The sequence below is a fragment of the Toxorhynchites rutilus genome, chromosome 2, assembly GCF_029784135.1.
Source record: "Toxorhynchites rutilus septentrionalis strain SRP chromosome 2, ASM2978413v1, whole genome shotgun sequence".
Taxonomy (NCBI): Eukaryota; Metazoa; Arthropoda; class Insecta; order Diptera; family Culicidae; genus Toxorhynchites; species Toxorhynchites rutilus.
Genome location: NC_073745.1, coordinates 327869053 through 327893327, shown reverse-complemented (window position 1 = coordinate 327893327; position 24275 = coordinate 327869053). Strand labels below are relative to the sequence as shown.

General features: G+C 38.0%; 1 protein-coding gene and 1 non-coding gene across 2 annotated transcripts in view; both read left to right on the top strand.

Moving 5' to 3' along the window:
• LOC129767582 (uncharacterized) overlaps positions 1-24275 on the top strand; it is a 149031-nt gene that overhangs the window by 113571 nt on the left and 11185 nt on the right. Inside the window, exons 4-5 of the mRNA XM_055768622.1 lie at positions 15649-16854; positions 16983-17185. Of these exons, the coding sequence (XP_055624597.1) occupies positions 15649-16854; positions 16983-17185 (1409 nt within the window). The remainder of the gene's footprint in view (positions 1-15648; positions 16855-16982; positions 17186-24275) is intronic.
• LOC129772427 (U6 spliceosomal RNA) lies at positions 2077-2184 on the top strand. The gene has a single exon (XR_008742623.1). It is a non-coding gene; the product is annotated as a U6 spliceosomal RNA (small nuclear RNA).

The window sequence follows — 24275 nt, the reverse complement described above, 5'->3', positions numbered from 1 at the left end:
GTGATTTGCACTAGTGGAAGTCCAAATATAGCCGAGCATTGTTTCTGCTATCAAGTATTAATTGAAAATTCATCACGGCAAATTGATTGACGAGAACTAATGATAATTCATTCCCCAGCGCGGGGTAATCGAACAGGTAAACAATAAATAGCACATTGATTTGCATTTGTTTTCCATTCTTACCGTCTGGCCTTGCCTCTGCAAATACCTTCCCGTGTAATCGCAGTTCGATTCAGCCAACTCTCGCCATCGATGAAGAGTACCGCTAGCCGGGCACTGGAAACCCACTGCACAGTTGATTATTGGTTGGGTTTCACTTTCTCTATAATAGAGTTACTCAGCTAAACCCAAATTTCATGAAGCAACAAAGCGGAATAGCCTATATATTGAAATAGTGCAACTTATATCTTCGTAAGATTGTAAGATCATCGAAGCAGCTATTTCGATGGAATGTGATTACACAACAATGTTGGATTCTAGTGATTACCAGCCTCTCGATGAACCGGTGAACCTTAACGAGCATCACGCAAACAATCGTGCAGAATAGACGGAATCATGCCAAACCGCGCTCTGGGGAGTTGCATTATCAGTTAATAAACGCCCGCCCGAGCATCACTTATCCACACTCTACTTCGCATCCGCCGCGGTGCAGACTCTGGCTACTCCCGCGCAGCAGCTTGCGGGTAGGTTTGTTCCGTTAATGAGCTACTTTATCTATATAAGCCCCGTATAATAAGATAAAGCTGCGGCCGCAGCTATCGAACAAAGTGAGTAAAAAATACGCCATCAACAGAATTCCTATCACCACGATGTAGATGAAGGATTTGCAACAATGGCCAAAATAATACCAGCTTTGATTGGCACCTGGCAGCTCTCGCGCAAGAGTTGATCACATCTGGGGTCAGGATTTAATTAAATCAGTATCTCTTGTTAGCACCCGAATTCTCGAAGCTAATGGTTTCAATCGCAAATGTGATGACAGAGTCAATCTAATGATGGTGTTAATTTTCAAATAGATACAAAATTGGTTCTTTAGTCGCATAGTTATTAGGAAACAGAGAACGAAGTATTGAAAAAATAAGTTCAATATTTTGAACTGCATTGTTATGGTTTAGTATGAGAATTAATTTAACATCATCTACATTTATTTATGTCTTCAAAAATATTGACAACCCACGTTAATCCACATCCAATCATATTAAAGCTAATTACTGTTAGTGATTGCGATATTAACAGACTGTTATTGTACATAATTCCTCAAGCCAGAACTTTAATCAAAATATAAAATGTTCGATTTGTGATATTTTCATTTAAACCGTTAAATTGGCGCTTTTTTCATAAAATAATTCCATGCAAATGCCACATAACTACATATCAGCCAGATCCAATGATTGATTTTAGGGAAAAAGACCGTGGTCATCGACAAATAGCGCGTTCCGTTGACAGTAACGTTGCGGTCATCTTCATCTTTGAAAATAAAGTTACAGGAGGGTTGTGTCCGAGACACGACGAGTAGTTGAAGTACAACTATGTTAAATTATTAGTTCCATATTGATTTTGGATATGTTCGAAACATTTCATCAAACAACTTTTTGATAATAATTTGATGGCCCTGAAAAAGATTGTTCAGTTTGATTATTTGGTATGTTTGTTCACACCAGCAGTGGTTCTATCGAGCAATGACTATATGAGGTATCGAAGTGGAATGTGATACGCTGAAAACTTTCCTCTGTGGCCCTGGCCTTGGGCTCTTGCGATCTGTATGGGTAAAATAATGAATAATATATACCGTGATGGGCGCAAAAAACATTCGTTTGAAATCAATGTGTTCCAATATTAAAAGTTTTTCCAAACTTTTCTGTGTTTCAGTCAATACTATGTAAAAGTAGATAACTAGCAGACCATTTTGTCTTTTCAGTATCGATGGTTTATTTAGTAGAAAAACGAAAAATTACTTTTGTTCCGAAATGGTTAATTTAGAGTATGCCATAAAAAAATCCATTTCATGGTTTATTTAAAAAAAATATGAAAACAAATAATTAATAGTCGTTAACAAATAATTAATAATTAATAGACGTCCTAGCTTCGGCTGGACATATACTAAAATTGGAGCGATACAGAGAAGATTAGTACGGCCCCGCGCAAGGATGAAAAAAAAATTAAAAAAAATAAACGCGCATCTTTATCGCATTGGGCTCGCAGCAAACAATCTTTGTGATTGTGGCGATGGCTAACACGACATCGAGCATGTTCTCTGGTCGTGTATCCGGTTCCATGCTGCCCGCTCTCAGCTTTCCAGAGCATTGAGGGCATTAGGCAGACAATCGGATATCCCCGTCCGGGATATCTTAGGTAGTCGTGATCCTGATCTTCTGCTTCATCTATACCGGTTCCTCAGAAACGCCGATGTCAACGTTTAATGATGTTTCCTCCGTTGTATCCCTGTATCATATCCCTCCTATTCAATCGATAAACTTTGACTTGGTCGCGGCAATACATACACATACTCTTTACAGATACACAGGTCGAAGTTTGTGTAGGCCACTGATCATTCAACAAGAGCCAAAGGTTGTACCGCTCATGACAACTCTACACGAGCTAAAGATTGTACCGCCCAGTGACCATCCTACCCTGGATTCCTCGAGTCAAGAGAGATGCACCACGATTCATATGAGGTACAGACTAGGGGGGCGTCGCTGATCAATGGTCAGTTGCACCCCAATAGGAAGTATCCCGTGTCGGCCACACATACATAGTACTGGAGACTGCAACATCCCAATTATGAGAATCTTCGTAATACTAACCTCGAGCCAACCGCGAGTAATCGGTTACATATTACTAACATAGTTGTAAGACAAAAATTGTTAAAATATTGGACTCCCGACCCCGTCAGGCTAACGCCACATGTGCCTTAATACAATATATATTTTGGAAAAAAATATTAATAGTCAATGTGATCCTCTTTGATCTGGATAACTAACTGAAAACGCTTTGGCATACCCTTCACGAGGTTCCGGAGGTGTTGGTGGTCCAGCTCGTCCCAAGCCTTCTTCAATGCAGAAAAATACTTTTGCTCGTTCGTAACGTCAGTTTTGTCCACCTTGTTGTCCAAAATCGCCCATAAATAGGATCCAAGTTGGAGCTTTGGGGTGGCCACTCCAGTGGGGAACGCTGGCCTACAGGCAAAAAAAATGAAAATTGCCTTAGCTTTTTCAAAGCTTGGCATATTGACGTTTTTTGACAATTTTTTGAAAGGATGTACATTACCCTGAAACGCTCTGTTGCTTCCATGATAGCATGGATTTTTTTTGACGTCAAAGAAAAAGTTGTTTGAAAAACTATACAAAACGAATCTTTTTCATTGGATTTTGTAAAATTTGATCATATTAGGCCCGACAAAATAAAACTTAATAAAAAAGACAAAATAAAACTTAATAAAAAGGGAATTTGGTTAAAACCATAATAATCCATTGATGAAAATTTCGTATCACAGTGATCTGTAGGGAATAAATCATAAATTTGAACTAAACATCTCAAAATTTATCATTAAAAAGTTATGAAAAAGAAAATGAAATTGAAGAGTCATAGCCCTTGGAGATAATGATGAAAGGCAGTAACGGCATTGTTTTATTATCATTATTCCTCACAAAGATCGATGGAAAATGCGTCAATTCCTTAACAACTACAACTTCTGCGCAACTCTGCTATGCTTGTAAAGTTGAAGCATCATAGTTTATCATGGTTGGATACGTTGCTTTGAATGCATGACTCATATTTCATATCGGCTGAGATTCAACAATGGCGAATGTCTGGGTTCGAAACGAATGCCATTAAAAAAAATCACGTAAGAACAAAACGGTATTTCAGGCCAGCAATACCAATCAATGAAATTTTCACATTCAGGAAAGCTTCAAAACTAGAATGGGTTTCATAATTGAGAACCCAAGGACTGGAGGCAACTGCAATGATGGCAAAATCGCCCGTAGGTTTTTTTGTGAATCCCGAAACAAGTTCCGAAATAACTGGCATGCATTTAGAATTGATTAAACGACTTCGAAATATTCTTATATAAATGTCATGCTCCGAGCAGATACATCCAGAAAAATTCAAGATTACTGTATCGACACAGCAAAACGTCATGTTGATTTGTACTCTTGATAGTATATGACTACTGCTATGCACAAAATTCTACTTCATGGCTATAGAATTATTCAAACCGCAGGAAAGAATGTTCCGCCGCTTTCGACGGCGGGTCGGCGGTCGCTCGAATCGCGTCATCTTGGCGGTTTGGACCTCCTCGATTCCTTATCTTTGTTGAATGGGGACTTCCCCTTTATAACATTGACCTCAGAATAAATTTCGAGTAACGAATACAAGGAACAGCGCCATTTTGTGTTTTCAATGCTTGAAGAAAGGAATAGATAGATTTTTGATCTGTACGGAAAATGAGTCTTGTTGTCTTGTTGAAAATTTACAAAACTAGCATTTTCGATTTCTTATGCTCTGCTCATCAGAAAAAGCTATATAATTTGAATTTACCTGTTACCTATAGTACACGGCATGCCGTTATACGAAATAAAAAAAGTAAAAAAAAACTTTTCACGTTAAACGGTTTAATGTACTAAAAGCTAGAAAATCATTAGGCAAGTAGCAGTTAGTAGTTATCACATCTCTTCCTTCATTAATCTAGACCAATGATGAGACTAAAATATAACCGTGGGCATATGATGAAACAACTAACTGTGGATAATGGAAATCGTGGGCGTGCCCCACGATTTTATTTTCGTCTCATCATTGGCCTAGATTAATGGAGGAAGGGATGTGATAACTACTAACTGCTACTTGCCTAATTATGTTCTAGCTTTTAGTACTGTAAACCGTTTAACTTAAAAAGTTTTTTTTTCCTTTTTTATTTTCTAGTTTTTAGTACATTATCTGTATGACTAGTATGCTTCTCTACAATAAAACCATTCAACCTTTTTTTATTTTTATTTCTTACCCAATTTTCTTCGGAATATTTTGATGATGTACTGTATTCTATTAGTCAAATCATTGCATTCGATACCGATATTGAGGGGATTACAAAAAAATACATACACCTTTTTGAATTCATGTTGTTCATAATGTAGTGTGTTCTCCATGTCAAACCATTCAGCCATTTTTTATCAGCGGCCAAATAGGATTTCAAGATAATAGAATACACAGTATTATAATGACAGCAGAGATAAAGGTTTGTTCCAAATTTCAGATCAATAAATCAATAGGACCGGGTCAAATTTTTATTAATGTGGAACAACCCTACAGACATACAAACAGGTCAAGTTGAATGAAACCGTTTAAAAAAGTAATTGGCTATTTTGTTACATCGGCCATCTTGGATTTGAGTTTTCTTAAATAACTGTGATCTACTGGTCAAGCCCCTTCACTTGATACCCATATTGATGGGGTTTTGAGAAAATGTGTAATCCGCCATTTCGTGGTGGCGGCCATTTTGGATTTGCATTCCTCATGAATAACTGTGTTGTACTAGTCAATCCCTTTCATTTGACATCCATATTGATGGGGTTTGAGAAAAACCCGTACTGATAGGGTTTTAAAAAAATGTGTAATCCGCCATTTTGTAGCGGTCGCCATCTTGGATTTTGAAAATAATGAAATACCAAGTTTTATAATGACTGCAGAGATAAAAGTGTGTTTCAAATTTCAGATCAATCAGTTAATAGGAAGGGGTTCAAATTTCTATTAATCTGGTAAAGCGCTACAGACAAACATGTTACAAACATACAAACATACAAATTACAGGGCAAGCTAAATAAAACCATTAAAAAAGGGGATTTTCCTAAACCGGCTCTTTGTTCTTACTCTGTGAGTGGTCGTTTGTGTTTGCTTGTTGAACGTTGAACATTGAACGTTTCCCTTCCCGTTCCCGTTTCCGTTTGTGCATGTGCCTTTTTACTACCACCATTTCGCTCAAACACATTTCCGGTCATTTCCGTTTCCAATGAACCTGAAGCAACTATAGTTGTTTCTCAAATACCTTCGGAATACGATATACGACTTCCGTTGTTAAAGTTCTTTCATCCAATACCCATATCGTTGGGGTTTTCCGTCATTGCTGGTCATTCTAAGCCAGTATCAGTAAACAGGAAGTCAAAACAAGTTTATATTCGTTTTCTGCCAGTCAGTTATTTTCATCCATTACCTATAAAATTGAGGGTGTATGTCATTTCCGGTCAACTGGGAGTAGATTCGCTGCAAAAGATCGATGGTCGATTTAGGCCCATGAAAGGGGTTGGTTTAGGACCACCATTTTTGAAGTTGTCGAAGAAAGGGAGTTCCGATTTGGTCTCTGTTTTTCCCTTTTCAGGCACTGATGAACAACACCGAACCGTATAAAACATAGTTTAAGAGTTGTACTGTATGTTTCAAAAAACAAGAATTGGTCAGATTTGAGTCGTTTTTATTTAGTTGTATCAGTCTCTGCCCATAAATCAAATATGGTGAAAAAATTGATTTTGTTTAAAACTTTGAGAAAAAATTCGAATAAAATTCATTCCCATATGTTCTACAATAACATCGTTGTTAGTCTAATTGAATTTCGGAATGCGGAATTATGCTTCGTGTTCCGTTGGTGTGAAGCGAAAATGGCAATGGATTCTCAGAATAACGCGCTTTGAAGATGACAATTATGAGTGAAACATGTATTCAATATTACGGAGAAACATGTTATTTGCAAGTGAATCAAGAATGTTGTGTCTGAAAATGAATTCGTATTATAAAAAGAAAATTGTAAAGGGTCTATCAGAACATCAATCAATGAAGAGTTCTGCTATTGAAACCACGAAGCGTGAATGTTCGTGAATATTCGAAAGAATTCCTATCAAAAAATCAATTTTGGGCGGGACACCGGGTCAGCTAGTTTATAATAGAAATTACGCTTTTTTTCTGTGAAGTATTGAAATTAATATTAATTCAATAAAAATTAAATTAATATTAATATGTTATTTTTCTCCGCACCACAATACTACTTGTGACATTACACTTATTCCGAGCGAATGTTTCTGTTACAGTTGTTTTCCGAGCGTTATTTTCCGGTAACGGTTTCATTCATATGGATGATCTCTTCTCACTGTCTCCCTTCCATTCGATTCGATTCAGACCGTTTGTCATGTAATTCTTTGAAATCTTCTCTATCAATTGAAGTACTGGCCAAGACTCAATTGATACCCGAAGATATTTTGGATTGTTTTCAGAGAGAAACAGAGAAACATCATGCGTAACAAGAGTAGATTTTTGTTTCTTTCATTCTAAAAGGGATTTTATACTATCCGGCACGGCACGTTTCATGCAAAGCAAATATTATTGCGTTTGTTTCAAATGTGTAAGCGTATATATGGCGCGACGGCTCTGATCATACACAGCATGATTCAGACAATTGCATGAAGGAATTCTCGAAAAGAATAGTTTGCCGGTACCGGTGCCATCTACACGGGCGAGTAGCCACATACATACGAAAACGAAAAAATCTAGGGGGTTGTATCCGAGACACGACCGCGAAGGACGAAGGACTACGTAATCAATTCATTTAATTTGCTGGTATATCACTTCGGCTATTATTTAAGAATACATCGAAACTTCATAAATAACTCTTCAGTAGAAAATTTCGGTGACCCTGAGAAGGGTTAATGACATGCGTGGTTTTGTAGAATCGAGAAGCAACGATTGTTTTCTAAATGATCAGAATAAGCGATGTTGCTGAGAGTTCTTCTTCTTCTCCTTATTGAATTAAAGAGACTTTAAACTTTTTCAGTTCATTCGTCTCTAGCCTTGAAAAAGGCCCTTGCCGAGAGCTACTCCTTTTAAGTCACTCTTCCTCACTCATGCCTTGAGAAATGCATTCGATCCCTCGCCGAGGCTCGTTCAGCAAACGGTGTTCATCAATCGAATCCCACGAAAAATGATGTAACGAAGGCTACTTCTGACGGAAATTCTCCTATTCTTCTTCTTCTTCAATTATAGAGACTTTCAAGTTCATTTATCTCTAGCGCTGAGAAAGGCCCTTGTGGTGTATAGAAAACTCTACTTCAAACTTCAAACTTCTCGACCTGTCTTGGTAAAGACACCTCATTTCCGTTCGACGCTCGTCAGTGAATCGTGTCCGCTTTCTACAGGAGATTCAATATTTATACGTTAGCGACAGCGTACTTACTTGCAAGGATGGAGTTAATGTCGCAAATATTCTCTTTTCGTCATCTCCCTTTGTTGTTTCTATTGGGGTGGCTGCATAATTTGCCCGTTATTGACAGCACGGTTAGGTAAGCACACAAATGAACAGAACAAATGTATGAGAAAATGTGATGCTTCTAATTTTCATCCATTTTAACCATTTACAGACTATTGTATTGTAATGTATAGCATATCAAACAATTTTCAGAGAATTTCCGATTCAAAAATAGTTTAAAGATGATGATGGTCCCACCTCATTCCCCTACAAAGGTTTGAGCAGGACGAGTTATTGTATTGATAATAATTGAGTTACTGTATTTCTTTATTACATCATACTAACCAGTGAGCACATCAAATTGAAAAGAAAACGGACGGGTTATCCCGCAGACATAGATTACTAATCGAAAGAACAACTCAAGCCTTTATCTAAAGTATCCATTCCATGGCATGTCGAGACAATTTCCGACCCGGGAAGACCCTAGACCGATCGGGAATTGAACCCAATGCCTATGTCAGTATTAGCCATGAATTTACAAGGGAAATCCCGCTTTATCAGATCCCCGGCCACGGCCTGCAATTGCGATCGTTTCCGAGTTCTAGTAGCTGAGCAAACCCAAGCCTAATTCTAGCCGATACTTTATTTATTTATTTATTTATTTATTCATTTCGTCAAACAAATGTAGACTACACACTTATACACTAATGTTACAATGTTTTCCTAGGTTAAATATTATTTTTGCGGTACATGTTTCTTTTTAAGCTGTTTTTTATTCATTGTTGTGTCAATTATTTCGCGGTGCTGATTGTATATACGCATCATGCGATTGATAGGGGCGTTATTTGCATAATTTGTTCTGGATGTTTTGGTTAGAAACAAATTTCGTGTTCTTAGTTGACGCCCAGGTACATAGAAATTTAGTTTTTCTAGTAATTCAGCTGACTGTACTCGTTGCGAAATTAGGTCATTAACAAAAGAAAGCATTGCAAATTCACGGCGTTCTTTTAGTGTTTGGATGTTTATGAGCATGCAGCGTGCTTCATATGAAGGAAGTGGAAATGAGGTCCAGTTGAGTTTACGAAGTGCAAATAGAAGAAACTGTTTCTGGACTGACTCAATGCGTTCTTCATGTACGACCATATACGGGTTCCAAACGATGTTACAGTATTCCAGAATAGGCCTTACATATGTAATATATAAAAGCTTTATTGTGTATGGGTCCTGGAAGTTATGTGAGGAGCGTTTGACAGAACTTAACACACTATTCGCCTTATTTATTACAGAGTTGTAGTGTTCTATGAATGTGAGTTTACAGTCCAGGACGACGCCTAGATCTCTAACTATTTCACATTTTTCTACATTTTGATTTCCAAGACATATTATAATATTTGGTACATGTTTTTTTCTGCTAAATGTTATAGAGTTGCACTTTTTCACATTCAGTGTTAGTAGATTTTTATCACACCAAGTATGGAATACATGTATTTCGTTTCGAAGTGCTTCGATGTCGTTTTCATTTCCAATTTCCGCGAAAAGCTTCATGTCGTCGGCATACACAAGTACATTGATACGCTTGAGAACGAAGGAGATGTCATTAACGTACAGAATGAAAAGAAGAGGACCAAGATGAGAGCCTTGTGGGACTCCCGAAGTGACTTTTTCTGGATTTGAAAGAGAATTTTGAAAATGAACAATTTGTTCACGGTTTGTTAGATAAGAATTGAGCCAGTTTACGAGTCTTTGTTCCATTCCTATTTTCTGCAATTTGAAGAGTAGTAATGGAATGTCGATGCGGTCAAATGCTTTACTGAAGTCAGTGTAAAGAGCTTCTACGTGTTTGCCATTTTCCATTGCATTCAAAATAAAAGTCACAAAAGCCAACAGATTAGTTGCAGTTGAACGGCCTTTGAGGAAGCCATGTTGCATACACGTAATTCTATTCTTTACTTGTTGGAAGACTTTTTCGTTGACTATTGCTTCGAATAGTTTAGGAATGCAAGAGATAATGGCAATTCCACGATAATTACGTAAAGGCTTCACGTAAAGGCTTTACTTCACATATCCCAAGGCATGTCAAGAAAATTTCCAACCCGAAAAAATCCTTGACCGATCAGGAATTGAACCCAATACCTATGTTAGCATTAGCCTTGAATTTACAAAGGAATACCCGCTTTACTGGATACCCGACAACGGCCTGTTAATCGTTTTCGAGGCCAGACAGCAGAGCGAACCTAAGCCTAATTCCAGCCGATACTTCAGGCATTACATTCAACTTGGGGTATAAACGTGTCAACCTGAATATGCAATAATTGATATAATTATCTGTTGAGAAGATGAATTTACAAGTATTCCGATTGAGCTATCCCTAGCTTACCTCAGGTTTCCACATTAAACTCCTTGGAATGACTTTGTTTTATTCGATCAAAAATTCTTTTGCTTTTGTCCAATCTCACGTTTCTCTATGTTTGCCAACGCGCGCGGGTTCAAACTATTGCAGACTTCACAATAATTTTTTTAAATTTAACTGAAAAACTAAATATAAAAGCAAAAAAATACCATCATCACCATAGTCTAGTCTTGAAAATAGTTATTAACGTTGACTTTACTTCATAAAAACGTGTCCAGTTTTCTGATTTGGTACCCTTGATGAAAGACGTAGTCGTACGTAAAGAAAAGGAAAATTTCGTGGTATGGGTGCGTTTGTTGTTCTATGTAACTATGTAACTATGGTTGGCTACAGTGTCTACATCGGGTGGCAATATTCATTCAGGGAGACAGATTAATCTCTATCGAATCAGCAGGTTATATACATGAAATATATATTCGATATAGAAAAGTTATTTTTCATTCATAGTATTCATTTTGAAGTTCATTCCACCTGAAAATGCATTATAGTCATGATCGCTTCCCAAACTCATGATACGAAGGTCAATGTCGCCAACGCGAATTTATCTTCTCGCTCCGAAAACAAATATCTTCGCTCCGTCTGTGCTGCTGGTTTGTAATGAGAAGCCGCTATATCTGTACTCTATTATATAAATACATCATGTATTTGTCGGCTCGTGCCGGTACGTGCTCTATAGTATAATATCACCTTTACACTTCTCGCATTGCCGTGTGACGTGTTACGACTTTATAGGAAAGATTTTACAGTAACAACTCTCTCTGCTGCGATGATATACGATCAATCGGAATCGAATCGGAATTTCTAATTATGTTATGTTGTACATTATGGTAGAAATTGGTAGAAATTGGAAGCAATCCCCATACGTTCTGTGCTTTACTGTGCTTCCACAACAGAACCGTCTAAGACAGGAACATAACGTAGCGTGGAGACACGATTTAGTTGTTTCTCTGCTGCCGTGGGATCAGTCACTCAGAACATTCGCTAAAGACGGGAAGGCAAACATTTGGAACTGCACCAGAGTGATCCGATCAACGGATATATCCTGTATCCGTAAGCAAAATATTTGAAGGGCGCGAAGACAGACGAGGCATCCATTCATATTTTTATCAAGCAAATATACTTAGGTGTTAAAATATTGACCCTGAGAAGCTCGCTGAAATATGATAAGAAAATATTCAGTGAATTTAAAAGTCGATGCTTACAATTTTTAGTTGCTGTATGTATGAAATACCAGTTCTGACATAACAATTCTGAAATAAAGCATTAATCATTTGGAGCAGCAAATTTCGAAAGATTGGTTTTAGCAAGAGTTTAATGAAAATTAGAAGCGAAACTTCAACTTCAAAACTCTGGGAACCATTTAGAAGTCAGATTTTTGATTATTATTCCAACCAAAAAAAAATCTTCAAAATAGGGTCGTGCGAATACTAATGGCTACTAATGAGTTATATTTGATTGTCTGTATAAAACCACGCATGATGGATGATTCCAAATATTTTTTCACAAACTTTCTTTACGAGGGCTATCCAGAAAACAGTAGACGTTTTCGACTAGCGCGGTTGTGGGCGAGGATAGAGCCGCCAGCTTGGTGTCATAAAATTCCTACGTTCAGTATGCATCAATCTGTGGTCCACAAGCGTCAATGAAAATACATTGAAATATTATTTCGATGTATTGTAAAGAATGAGAAACGTATAATACGGTAGTTTCTGCACCAGGCGAGTGTATAAAAAGATTCAGATCCAGCCAGTAAGCAGCAAACAGTTTTTATTATTAAAAGTCAACTTCTAAAAAATCTGCCGAGACCTAAGGTGATCCTTTTCCGTACTGATTGTCTTTGGTAATTGTATGTGGGTGATATCCGGTCAATAGTTTTACAATTATTAATAAAACAATGTTGTGTACATTTGTTAATATTGAAACGAAAACAGGAGCTAAGTTTCACGTGATTATGTTGGAATATCAACAGTTGACCTTTGTTTCCGATGCCTCCCAAGTGACATATACAGGCAAACCTTCGATTTTCCACAAGTGTCGTGTCATTCTCAAATAGTATCCGAAGTAATAGATAATTTGAAATTATTTTGAAATCACATCTGTGATCGTGTCTTGATCCCCACCATGATGAATGTAATTTTTCAATATTTTCTTTTTGGTAGCGAACACAACATGTTTAATACTTTAAAAAAGTTGTTTACACTTCGGTAAGATAACATACGGAGGTGATCCGATAGGTACCTAGCCTCATCGTCTGATGGTGTCAGTATCGCAAGAGATATTACTATCGTGTAGTACATTTTCGTAAACGGCTACTGTCGAACTTCAACCGAATCGGACTCGTAGTTTTGTTTTGACCGTCTGTGGAACCGGGCGTGTCCGCGGATTTTAGAAAAATGGAAATTCTGCCGTCGCCACGGCCAAATTGGCCGAATTGCACTACGAACTGCTGCCCCATTCACCGTATTCTCCAGATTTGGTCCCGTGCGAGATTTTTTTTGTTTCCAAACTTGAAAAAGTCACTCGCCGGGCAATAATTTGAGTCGAATGAGGAGGTCATCGCCGCCACAGAGGTCTACTTTTCAGACCTCGAGAAAACGTATTTTTCAGATGGATTAAAGAAGTTGGAGCATCGTTGGGTCATGCTAAAGCTGAAAGGAGCTAAAAGGAGACTGTGTTGAAAAATAAATTGCCACTTTTCCATTATTTTTTTTTGACGTAGATCTTTAGGAAGGGTGCCAAATCAGAAAACAGGTCACGTTTATATGAAATAAAGTTAACGTTAATAACTAGTTTCACTGTGAACGATGTCTCATGATTTGCATACCAATCGAATCGGAAATTCTCTAAGATTTGATATGCTATACATTACAATTCGCTAATCTCTAAACGGTTTAAATCCATGAAATCTGGAAGAACTTCCTTTTTTCCCATACATTTGTTCTGCCGATTTGTGTGCTAACCCTTGTGTGCTTAACAGATCGGAAAGATGTTTGCATCAATTGATAAGAAATATTTTTACGAGTCTAACATAATTAATAAAAAGTTATTTTTCATGAGATGAACAATTGAATAACTGTAAAATGTCAAGCGTTATCTAAGCGCCCTAACTGCCAAGTTTTGATTGGCCCGATTTACGGTTTCCCCAACACAGACTTCAAAATCGATGTACCTGTGGAAATCCGCTCTACAAATATACATGCAAGTCAGGGGTATTTTTGTTCCAACCGAGCTGTGTTTGGTGTTGAGTACTTTTGTACTCGCTTGTCGTTGTGCAGACCGAAATATGTTTCCTTAAAACGTACTTTTAAACTGAGAAGCCTGGGAAAATCTTCATTTCAGATACTAGAGGTGAATGAACTTTCGCGGTTCGAGAACTACGTAAACATGAGATGTGCAATTATTTCAGAGGGAAATGTAATATACGTAATGGCAGTCCTAGGCATCATATCAAACGTAAAAGAACATTCATAAAATTTATTTGTAACGATGAACATGATCTATTACAAAAATTTCGATGCATTCTAAAATAATATTCGAAGTGGTAAACAAGTGGATTGCATAATATAATTGCCTAGTTCTCCGTCGAAAATATGCGGTCGTGTCCTAGATACAACCCCTTACAATTTTTTTTGTGGGCTAAGTACTTATCGGACTGCCCTCGTACATCGAAATTCATGAATCCACATAGATACGGCTGTATGCCTTTCCTGAAAAAAAATAGAAAAGAATTTTTTTGGAAGACTTGTAATTGTCGTATTCTTTTTGTCTACCCATTTCAGTATGAAATTCGCCAGATCGGAATATTTTGAAATTTAATATCATCGTCACGCGTCACACACTAGTTTTGTTTGGAAAGACATACCCAAAACATGTACTCTCAGATGGGGACAGTCTTGGCAAAAAAATTATATTTTATGTTACAAACCAAAACATCGAAATGCATCGGAAAATCATCCCCATAATTATCGGTGCGGAAAATTCACAACGCATCCTCTAACATTCCGTCTGAAAGAAAGCGACCGCTCGAATGACACTAATGATGCGCTAATTAATGATAGCGGCGGCTCCGAAACACAAGCCAGTGCTGATGTTGACAGGTTAAAATGCATCTGGCTTACTTTCCAATAGGTAGACGGGTTGAGAACGAACGAAGGAAGTGTGAACCCGAGAAGCGGAGGCATGAAAAAACCCTCCCAGCTAATGATGTGCCATCATCACGACCCAACGTGTGACATCTGAATGGACCGTAAAAGCGCGGTTCAGAGCTGCGATCTGGTGGCTTCAGATTTCACAGTCGATTTGAGCATAAGTGACATAATCACATTAGTATCATATTATCATAGAAACAATGCCGCAGGAAAATCTATTCAAATTCCAGCAAATTGAGTTATTCAGAGCAAGATTCCAATCCGCCTATATTAGAATGGTTGACTTTCATTGCAACCCATTTCGGCTTATGTCATCATCGTTCGGAAAATAGCCCCCAAAATTTGTGAAGAAATCCGACAAGTTACTGTCCCGATGCTAATGAAGAAAAACATTTCCAAACTTTCGTCATTGTTGATTGTGGGTTTGTTATTTTGTTTTCTTTCCCGGCGAACCGGAGATGATCTGCTACAACATTCCATCGGCCAGCCAACCGCGTGGACTGCAACTGCTTGAAACGCTATTTTTTTTCTTAATTTGAATTGAATGAACATTACTAACCCAGTTTTTAGACTACGGTGTTGTTTTAGCGTTGCTTCACTTCCTTCTTCATATCTCTTCTTTCGATTCGGGCTTCTAAACAGCCTCGAAGAAAGTTTGAGAATGCCAGAAGCAAAGAGTTGATGGAAGATTAGTTTGTTTGCTTGGGTAATGAAATAAGGAGAAAACTAATTGTGAACCTTTGACCTCTCTCTAGCATATACGATGTGTTCATTGGTTTTAAGAGTGGGCGCGTAAACATTTGTTTGATGTAGATACAATTTAATGATATTTTATGTGATTATTTATGTTATTATTTCTTTTCTTTCAGCGGCTCAACCTGGAACGGTTTGTTACAGTCATGCCCACTGTCAGATGTGGGACAAGGAGAGTCACTGTGACTTTTTGATCCCTAATTTGTTTGGTCGTTGTCAGTGTTCCTCGGCAGCACGACAAGTAGGACCTACCTGTGTAATGGACATTGCCGAAGAACTGGAGCAAAAGTTGCCAGGATTTGTCAAGCCGCAAGAAGCCGCAATCGACCGTATCTCGACCACGACGGAAAACGACGTGGTTGTTGTTGAAAATTTTACCACAGAGAAACATACGACCGATCATGATCAGCAGATGGGACAAGCCGAACAGGATATCCAAATGGAAAAAGATACCACCCCGGAGGAAAGTACCACCACCGGTGAAGTGTACGGAGGAGAAAATGTCACGAGTGAGGAGTCGAATGCGATATACGATGATTCTGGAAGTATGACCCATATGCAGCAATACGAGAACACGGAACGTTATACTGGACTGGAACAGGAGGCGGAAGCGGACATTATGGCACACGAAGAGCGCAACACAGTCGTAACCACTGTCAGCAATTCAGACCCGGGGACTTCATATTACGAACAACATTCATCGGAGCTAACAACCGTAGACACGATTGACGATAGTTATGATTATGATGATGATGAGCAGGAAGGAGATGATTCTCATCTTCAAAACCAACATCAAAATGAAGTTGAACTCATGGAGAAACACAAACATCTCCCCGATGAAAACCATTCCAATTTAATCGAAGGTGAAGAAACAACTCCTAGAGCAAGTCAGAACATTATTGAAGTCCACAACAACATAACGGAAATAATATCGACTACCGAAACCGAGGAGTCATACCATCGTGAAGACTTTGCGACAGTGGGCGCGAGCACTGAAATCAGCACAATCATTGCAGAACAGACGGCGAAACAGGAAAGTGATAACGAAATTATAAATGATGTTTTCGAACACACGACGCCCACAATGGTTCGATTGGCAAGCAGGACAACCGTAATGGAACCAGAAGCACCGGTATCCACAACCGTTGCAACGCTGACTGCGGAATCGGAAAACGAAATGATAACAACGACCACGGAACGCATTACCAGCATCAGCACTACATTTGGTCCCGCGATAACATCCGCTGCGCCCTCTTCAACAACGGCTGACAGTGCACCATCCGCTTCAAATGTAGAGGGCAGCATCAGAGTAAAGCATCAAGGTAAGCTTTGCGCTGCTGGCGGCAGCTTTCGCGTGAAGAGTTGCTCAAAATAATCGGAAACTGGAAACATTACCTCGTGCTCAGTTGATAATGAACATCCCTTCCACATCTCTTTCCTTCTTGCGTAGGTATTCGAACACGTGTTGATCTTGGCGACGGGCCCATCTCACTTGGGCTGGCCTGCGTAAACAATCGCCAGTGTCAGTTGGCCGACCCTTACACGTACTGCAATGAGCTGGGTCGATGCGACTGTGCCCACCCCCAGCTGGCGGAAGTTCGCGACAACGTTTGCAACGCTGCGAATACCGGATGCGCGCCAGGAACGTTTCAGGTGAGACTCAGGTGTTATTTATAAAGTTTTATGTCAACATGTGGTACTTTAAGATTTCAGAGTCATTCTAACTTTCTTCTAAAGGAGAGCACATTTGTTCATATTGTCGCTATATTTTACCTTTGTTTTATTACTTTCCTCTTCTTCTGTAGGATAAAGTGACCAGACGTCCCGCGTTTTAGCAAAATGTCCCGCGTTAGATTACGTCCCGCGAAAAGTCCCGCGTTTGTCAAAAAAATCGAAAATGTCCCGCGATTTCATTATATCTCAACATTACATAGGATACGTTACAATGTTTGTGCCTGTAGCATCTCTATACGTTACAAAATGTAGCGATGAGGTGTAACTAACACTCCTGCTATGTCTTTCCTTCCTTACCTTGCTACTGATATATATTAGTTTTATGCTACGCTATTTTCAAACAGTTTTATCCGTTTGTTGACGTCTTTCACTTTCAACATGGTGCGTGAATTGAGAAGAGACAAATAAATAGTTCAGTTTAATCGTAGAATCGTAACGTTTTTACTTAAAACTCAACTAGATTTTGGCGAACTTCGGAGTGACAAATTACGTGAGTTTTAGAAAGAAATAGTAGAGAAAAAAAATTTTATTTTTGCAAGGTAATATTTTTAAAACTTCATGTTATAATCATTTCAATCAGATAATCGTTCTACAGATTCCCATCAACCATGTCGAAAAAGCGTCAGTGTTCGTTTACTGACGAGCTGAGACATGAATTCCCTTTCCTCAAAAAGTCAAGAGCTACTGGAAATGTATTCTGTGAAACCTGTACCAGTGAGTTTTTCATCGGATCTGGAGGCAGAACCGATATTAATAACATGGACAGACATACAACTGTACTAGCGCTGTACGTGTACAGCGTTGTACAGGTACCACGATAGCATGACACACATACTTTGGTTGTACATTGTACCGCATGTCAGACTGACAATCTGAAGTTTGAATTTATTGCATTGTATTTTCACCAATATTTCAATGAAAAAGGTTTTTATTTAGCGTCTAAACTATCGAACACAACAAATATGTTTCAATCTGAGGTATTAACTCAAGAGAAAGTCAACGAAAAGAATGTATACCAAATGTTTTGATTCGTTTTGTTCATGCTACCCACCACTAACCGTCTATGGCGCTGCGCACAGTACAACTGTAGCCATGTACAGCGGAAAAATAGGTCGGTACAGGTACAGCGATTGTACCGAGTTGCTTGCATGGTTCTAGCGCTGTACATGGTGACAGACATACAATTTTCGAAGTACAACGCAAGTACAGCTGTATGTCTGTCATAAGTATAAGAGGCATATATCGACAGAGAAGCATAAGCAAGCGCTGGAAGCGGGCGCAACTTCGTCAAAAGTTAGTGATTTTTTCCGTTGGGCTGATTTCGGTGTGAAAGAACAGCAGCTTGCTCACGCCGAGGTTGTCTTCACATATCACACTGTAATGCACAGTCAATCTTTTCGATCGATGGGCTGCACATCAAAGCTAGTTCGCTCTCTCTTTGAGCCAAAGTTCTTTTGCGGTCGCACAAAAACGGAAGCGATTGCAACGAATGTTCTGGCTCCGTATTCTGATGAGCAAATAATAAACAACATGGAGTACATAAATTTCCTCACATTTTTTTCCGATGCTTCGAATCATAAAGACATAAAACTGTTTCCTTCCGTCATTCGATTTTTCGATTACAAGCGTGGAATACAAGTCAAGTTATTGGATTTTGTGTCAGTTCCTGTCGAGACAGCTGATATCATCGCGACATCAATATTTGAAATTTTGTGCAGATAATGCCAACACGAACTTTGGCGGCCTTCTTAGGAAAGGTGCAAACAACGTTTACGCCAAGCTGAAGGATCGGCTTAAAAAACCGATAATAGGTGTAGGATGCGCTGCTCTTATCGTGAGCAACACTATTCAGGCGGCAGCAGATCAACTTCCCGTAGATGTAGAGGGCATCATAATCAAGATTTATAGTCATTTTTATATATATACCGTTAGAGTTGGGAAACTGAATGATTTTTGTGTGGAGGCAGAAGTAGAATATATGAAAATTCTGGGCTATAGTAAGACGAGGTGGTTAGCTCTGATGCCAGCAATCGAACGAGTGTTAAAAATATTTGCTCTATTGAAATCCTAGTTTTTGTCTATTGACAATAGCCCCAGATTTCTTCGCGACTTTTTTGAAGATGAATGTTCTATAATGTGGTTGTATTTTATGTATAGTCAGGCTGCAGTATTTCATAGTACTGTGAAGAATATCGAGAGTGACAATGTTACAATCATAGAAGTTGTATCTGAAATTAACGATCTCATGTTTAAGCTCCGTGAAAGATTAAGTCATCAGTTTCTGCCACTAAATGTACGAAATCAACTGAAAGTTCTTGAGGAAAATGGTTGGTCAAAATCAAAATCATTCAAGTCCAATGTAATTATTTTTTATCAGAAATGTATTGACTATTTTGAAGTACGAGTTTCACAATTTGATCATGTTGATTGTCTGAAATGGGTGAACCTCAAAAATGCTATCAATTGGCAGTCTGTTCAAGAGAGCTTTGAATATATCCGTGTTTTAAATAAGCCAGAAGATCAGGTAGTTGCTGACAAAGAAGAGACAGAGTTGTTTGATGAAGTATCGTACACGAAGAAATACGCGACAGATGAGAAAATTTCAAATTGGAATGACAATAATATTAAAATCGATGAAAGATGGGTAGAAATTTTCAAACACTTCGAAAATAATCATATTCCATTCGGTAATCTGAAGAAAATTGTAGAATACGCATTGTGCTTGCCAGGTACAAATGCTGTGACTGAACGAGGTTTTTCGAGCGTAAACAAGATTTGGACCACCAAAAAATCACAACTAACTGTCGATACGTTGAAAGCAATATTACAAGTCAGGTTTAATTTCCAGGACACGTGCGAAGAATTTAGTAAAAACGTCTCTAACAATATTTCACTTCTACGTAAAGTACACGGAGCAGAAAAATATGTTTGATCTGAAAGCTCCAAAGGAATATGTTGTAATGTAATTCTATCTCAAGTTAAGAATTTAACGAATAAATGACAAGTGACACCTATGTTTTCAACTATTTTTCGATTTTTGTGTACTTCTTTAGCTTTTGTTCACAGAACGTTTTTTTTGGCTGGTGTCCCGCGTTAGGTCTTTGACCATCTGGTCACTTTACTGTAGGAGCATTGTACCACTGCGACCATTAGTTTGATCTATTCTAGTGCACTCTAGTTTGCTATGTATGCAGTAGGGTGCCAATGAATGGTTCAAGTTGCACATATTGGTGCAAGGGTAGAAGGTATAAAAGAGCATCTAGGGCTTTGGAACGTGCGTTGGACATTGCCTCAGTTATTGATAAGCATGCTAGACGTTGTAGATTATCGAGCTTTTTCTGAGCTGATATTTGTGTGGTTTTAGCCCATCACACTAGCGAAGCATATGTTAGTCTGGATCTCACAATTGCCGAGTAAATCCAGTGCATCATTCTCGGGTTTAGACCCCACTTTTTCCCGAATATACTACTACAACTCCAGAGCGCAGTCTGGGCTTTTGTGGAGGTTCAACCCGATGTAGTATACAATTTCTATCACTTTGGGGGCATTTGTGATATTATTCGGAATGAAAGAACTCAGGCACATTCCACTAATATAAATATCACTATATTCTTAGTTCCGTCCTCGCGTGCATTCGACACTTGTTAACTTGATTGGTTGGAAATGTAAAAGACCTCTTGCTTGCATTCGACATGTACTTTTTATAATGCTTAAACTAAAACTCTACACAAGGTAGCTTCTATTCTAGAGGAGGAGGAGCCAGCAAGGAAATATGTGAGCGCGTTCGATTGGTTCGAACGGGTCAATACGGAGAACAAAAGGGTAGTGGTTATTTCTGTGTGTTGTCATTTCACACTTGGTTGAAGTGGGTTAGTTCTGCATAATGTTACGCTGCAAGGGTGAGTGGTTGTTATTTAATATTATCGTATGCAGCTGTGAGCTAGTGACATAAAAATGCATTTGGCCTACAAACATGTATGACGATAATTTATGGCGTGGGAATGAATTTGTGGGAATAGGATCGTTGGGATTTTATGACAAGTGGGAAAGGATAATGGTAATAGGTTATCCCGCTACACCATCCCTCTTTGGGAGAATGATGTAACCGGGTGGAATCATTTATTATTATTATATTCATTATTATTGGGTGTTATAGCTTCTCCTCTTACATATGGTTATCTAACTATATTTACAGGTTGTGATAAATTCGTAAATTTAATTATATAGTGTATTTAATTTATAATAGTTTTAATTTGTTCTGTGATGCTTATTGTATAATATTTGTATTTAATGATTGTCGATAATTATGATGATGATAACAGTGATGATTTTAATAATAATTATAATTGGGAAATAATTGAGTAAAAATGAACTTAATCTCTGATACGTACCAAATTTCTAATACCCCCTTCCCCCTAACGGAGGAGGGAATTATAAGTAATTAATCTATTTTTATGTACAGTATGAGTGTTTTGGGTTTTCTCATCTAATAATGTCGCGTTTGGGTGATTTATTGATATGACCTTGTATGGTCCTTGATATACCTTGTCTAGTTTTCTTCTGTTTTCGTTAGTCATCATAACTAAATCATTCTCATGTATTTGTATTGGGTTTGTATCTTTCTGCTGATCTTCACGACGCTTTTGTTTGATTCTGTCAATTATTTCTTTTGCTGATTTTGTTGCTGTTTTGAGTTTGAATTGTAATTCTTTATGATATTGCTCGATATTGTATACGGGTTCAATGTGTGATTTTAGGTTGTATGGCAGTGTTGCGTTTCTGCCGAAAACTAATTCAAAAGGTGTGTATGAAAAATCTGTATGCGGAGTGGTGTTGTAACAGAATGCGTAGTAAGGCAACCAATCATCCCAGTCGCTCTGCGATGGGTTGATGAATTGTCTCACGTATTCATTAAGACAACGATGGTTTCTTTCTAAACTTCCGATTGATTGCGGGTGATAGGGGGTAGAAAATTTTTGTTGAATTTGGAGTAATTTTGAAATATTGTCAAATAATTCATTCTTGTATTCGGTTCCTTGATCAGTTTGAACAATTGACGGAGTACCGTATACGAGAATGCAATTTTCTATAAATGCTCTCGCTATTGTGGATGCTTGTTTGTCTGGGGTTGGTTTTATTATTACGTATTTGGAGAGGTTACATTGGATAGTTAATGCATATCTATTTCCTGAATTAGATTTGTTAAAAGGTCCGATAGTGTCAATAGATACACAATCAAAAGGTTTTTCTGGGGTGGGTATTTTTATAAAGTTTTCCTTGGTCGGGGTTTTGTGTTTATTTTGTTTGCATTGTATACAATTTCTAACATATTCATAAATTTCTGATTTCATTTTGCTCCAGGAATAGAGTCTACTGAGCTTTTTATATAATCGATTGGCACCTATATGTCCTCCAATTGGTGCATCATGATAATTTTTCAGGATTTTTAATTTTTCTTCTTGGCTTTCTATCGCACGCTTGGGTGTGTAGAGCACTATTTGCAAGTCTTTTAGCGAGTCGTTACAAGTCTTCTTGAAGAATTGAACGCTGCATAATTGGAATATCACGCTTGATAACGCTAGAGCTATCGCGCTTATTCTTAATTTTTTGGCCATATTTTCAACTTTCTGTAATAGATTCCCTAAGGTCTCTTTCGAGTTGCTTGCAATTTTTGTATTTGTCGACATTAATTCTTTGAATCCTGTTTTATTTTTAATTGCGCATTTCATATTATTAAATTCATTCTCGCTAGCGTTTTCATTATCTTCGAGTGCGCGTCCGCATTGAAGTTTGGGTAGTTTTTCCCATTCGGTTGGTTCAACTGCCTCGTATACTTTGAGTTGATCAGGCTCATTGACATCGAGTACAGTGTTATTATTCAAATGTTCGTATTCCGTCTGATTCATATTTTGTTCTTTTCTTGTCATTGCTCTCGTTTGAACGGCTAGGACGTTTATTGTTTTCAAAGTTTCAGAATCAATTGCTATTCGTGATAATGCGTCGGCAGTTACGTTTAGTTTTCCTTGTACATATTGTACGTCAAAATTAAATTCCTCTAAATCTAGTCTCATTCGTGTTAATTTGGAAGATGGATTCTTCATTGAAAAAAGGTAAACAAGCGGTCTGTGGTCTGTTTTTACCGTGAATTTTCTTCCGTATAAGTATGGTCTAAAGAATGTTATTGCCCAATGAATGGCAGTAAGTTCCTGTTCAATTGTTGATTTATTTGCTTCACCTTTGGTGAAGGCTTTACTTGCGTAAGCGATCGGTAATTCGATTCCATCGCAATCTTGGGCCAATACTGCGCCACAGGCAGTCTTTGATGCATCGGTTATTAGTGTGAATTCTTTTTTAAAATCGGGAAATTGTAAAATTGTGGGAGAAATCAGTGCTGATTTTAAAGAATTGAATGCTTGCTGACATTCAGAGCTCCAATCGAAGACTGCATTTTTTCGAAGGAGTTTGTTTAAGGGATGCGCAATTTGGGCAAAATTTTTAATAAATCTTCTATAATAGTTGCAAAAAGCAACGAATCGACGGACTTCATCCGATGTGTTTGGTGTAGGGTAATTTAATATGACTGAAAATTTTGATTTATCTGGTTGGATGCCAGATGCGGATATATTATGACCTAGGTATGTGACATCTGGTCTAAAGAATGAGCATTTTGCGGGGTTAAGTTTCAAATTATATTTTTGGAGTTGTTTAAAAACTTTTTCCAAATTACTTAAATGATGATTTATGGAACATCCGACTACTATAATGTCGTCAATGTAAAGGAAAGCACACTCTGGTGGTAAGCCGCTGAGTGCAATTGTCATCATTCTTTGGAAGCTGTTTGGGGAAATATTTAATCCGAAAGGTAGTCTATTGAATTCGAAATGACCGTTTGAAGTAGAGAATGCTGTTAGTTTTTTGGAATTTTCGTCAAGTTCTATTTGGTGGAAACCTGACATTAGGTCTAGAGTAGTAAAGTATTTGGCTCTTCCTAAATGATCGAGTATTTCAT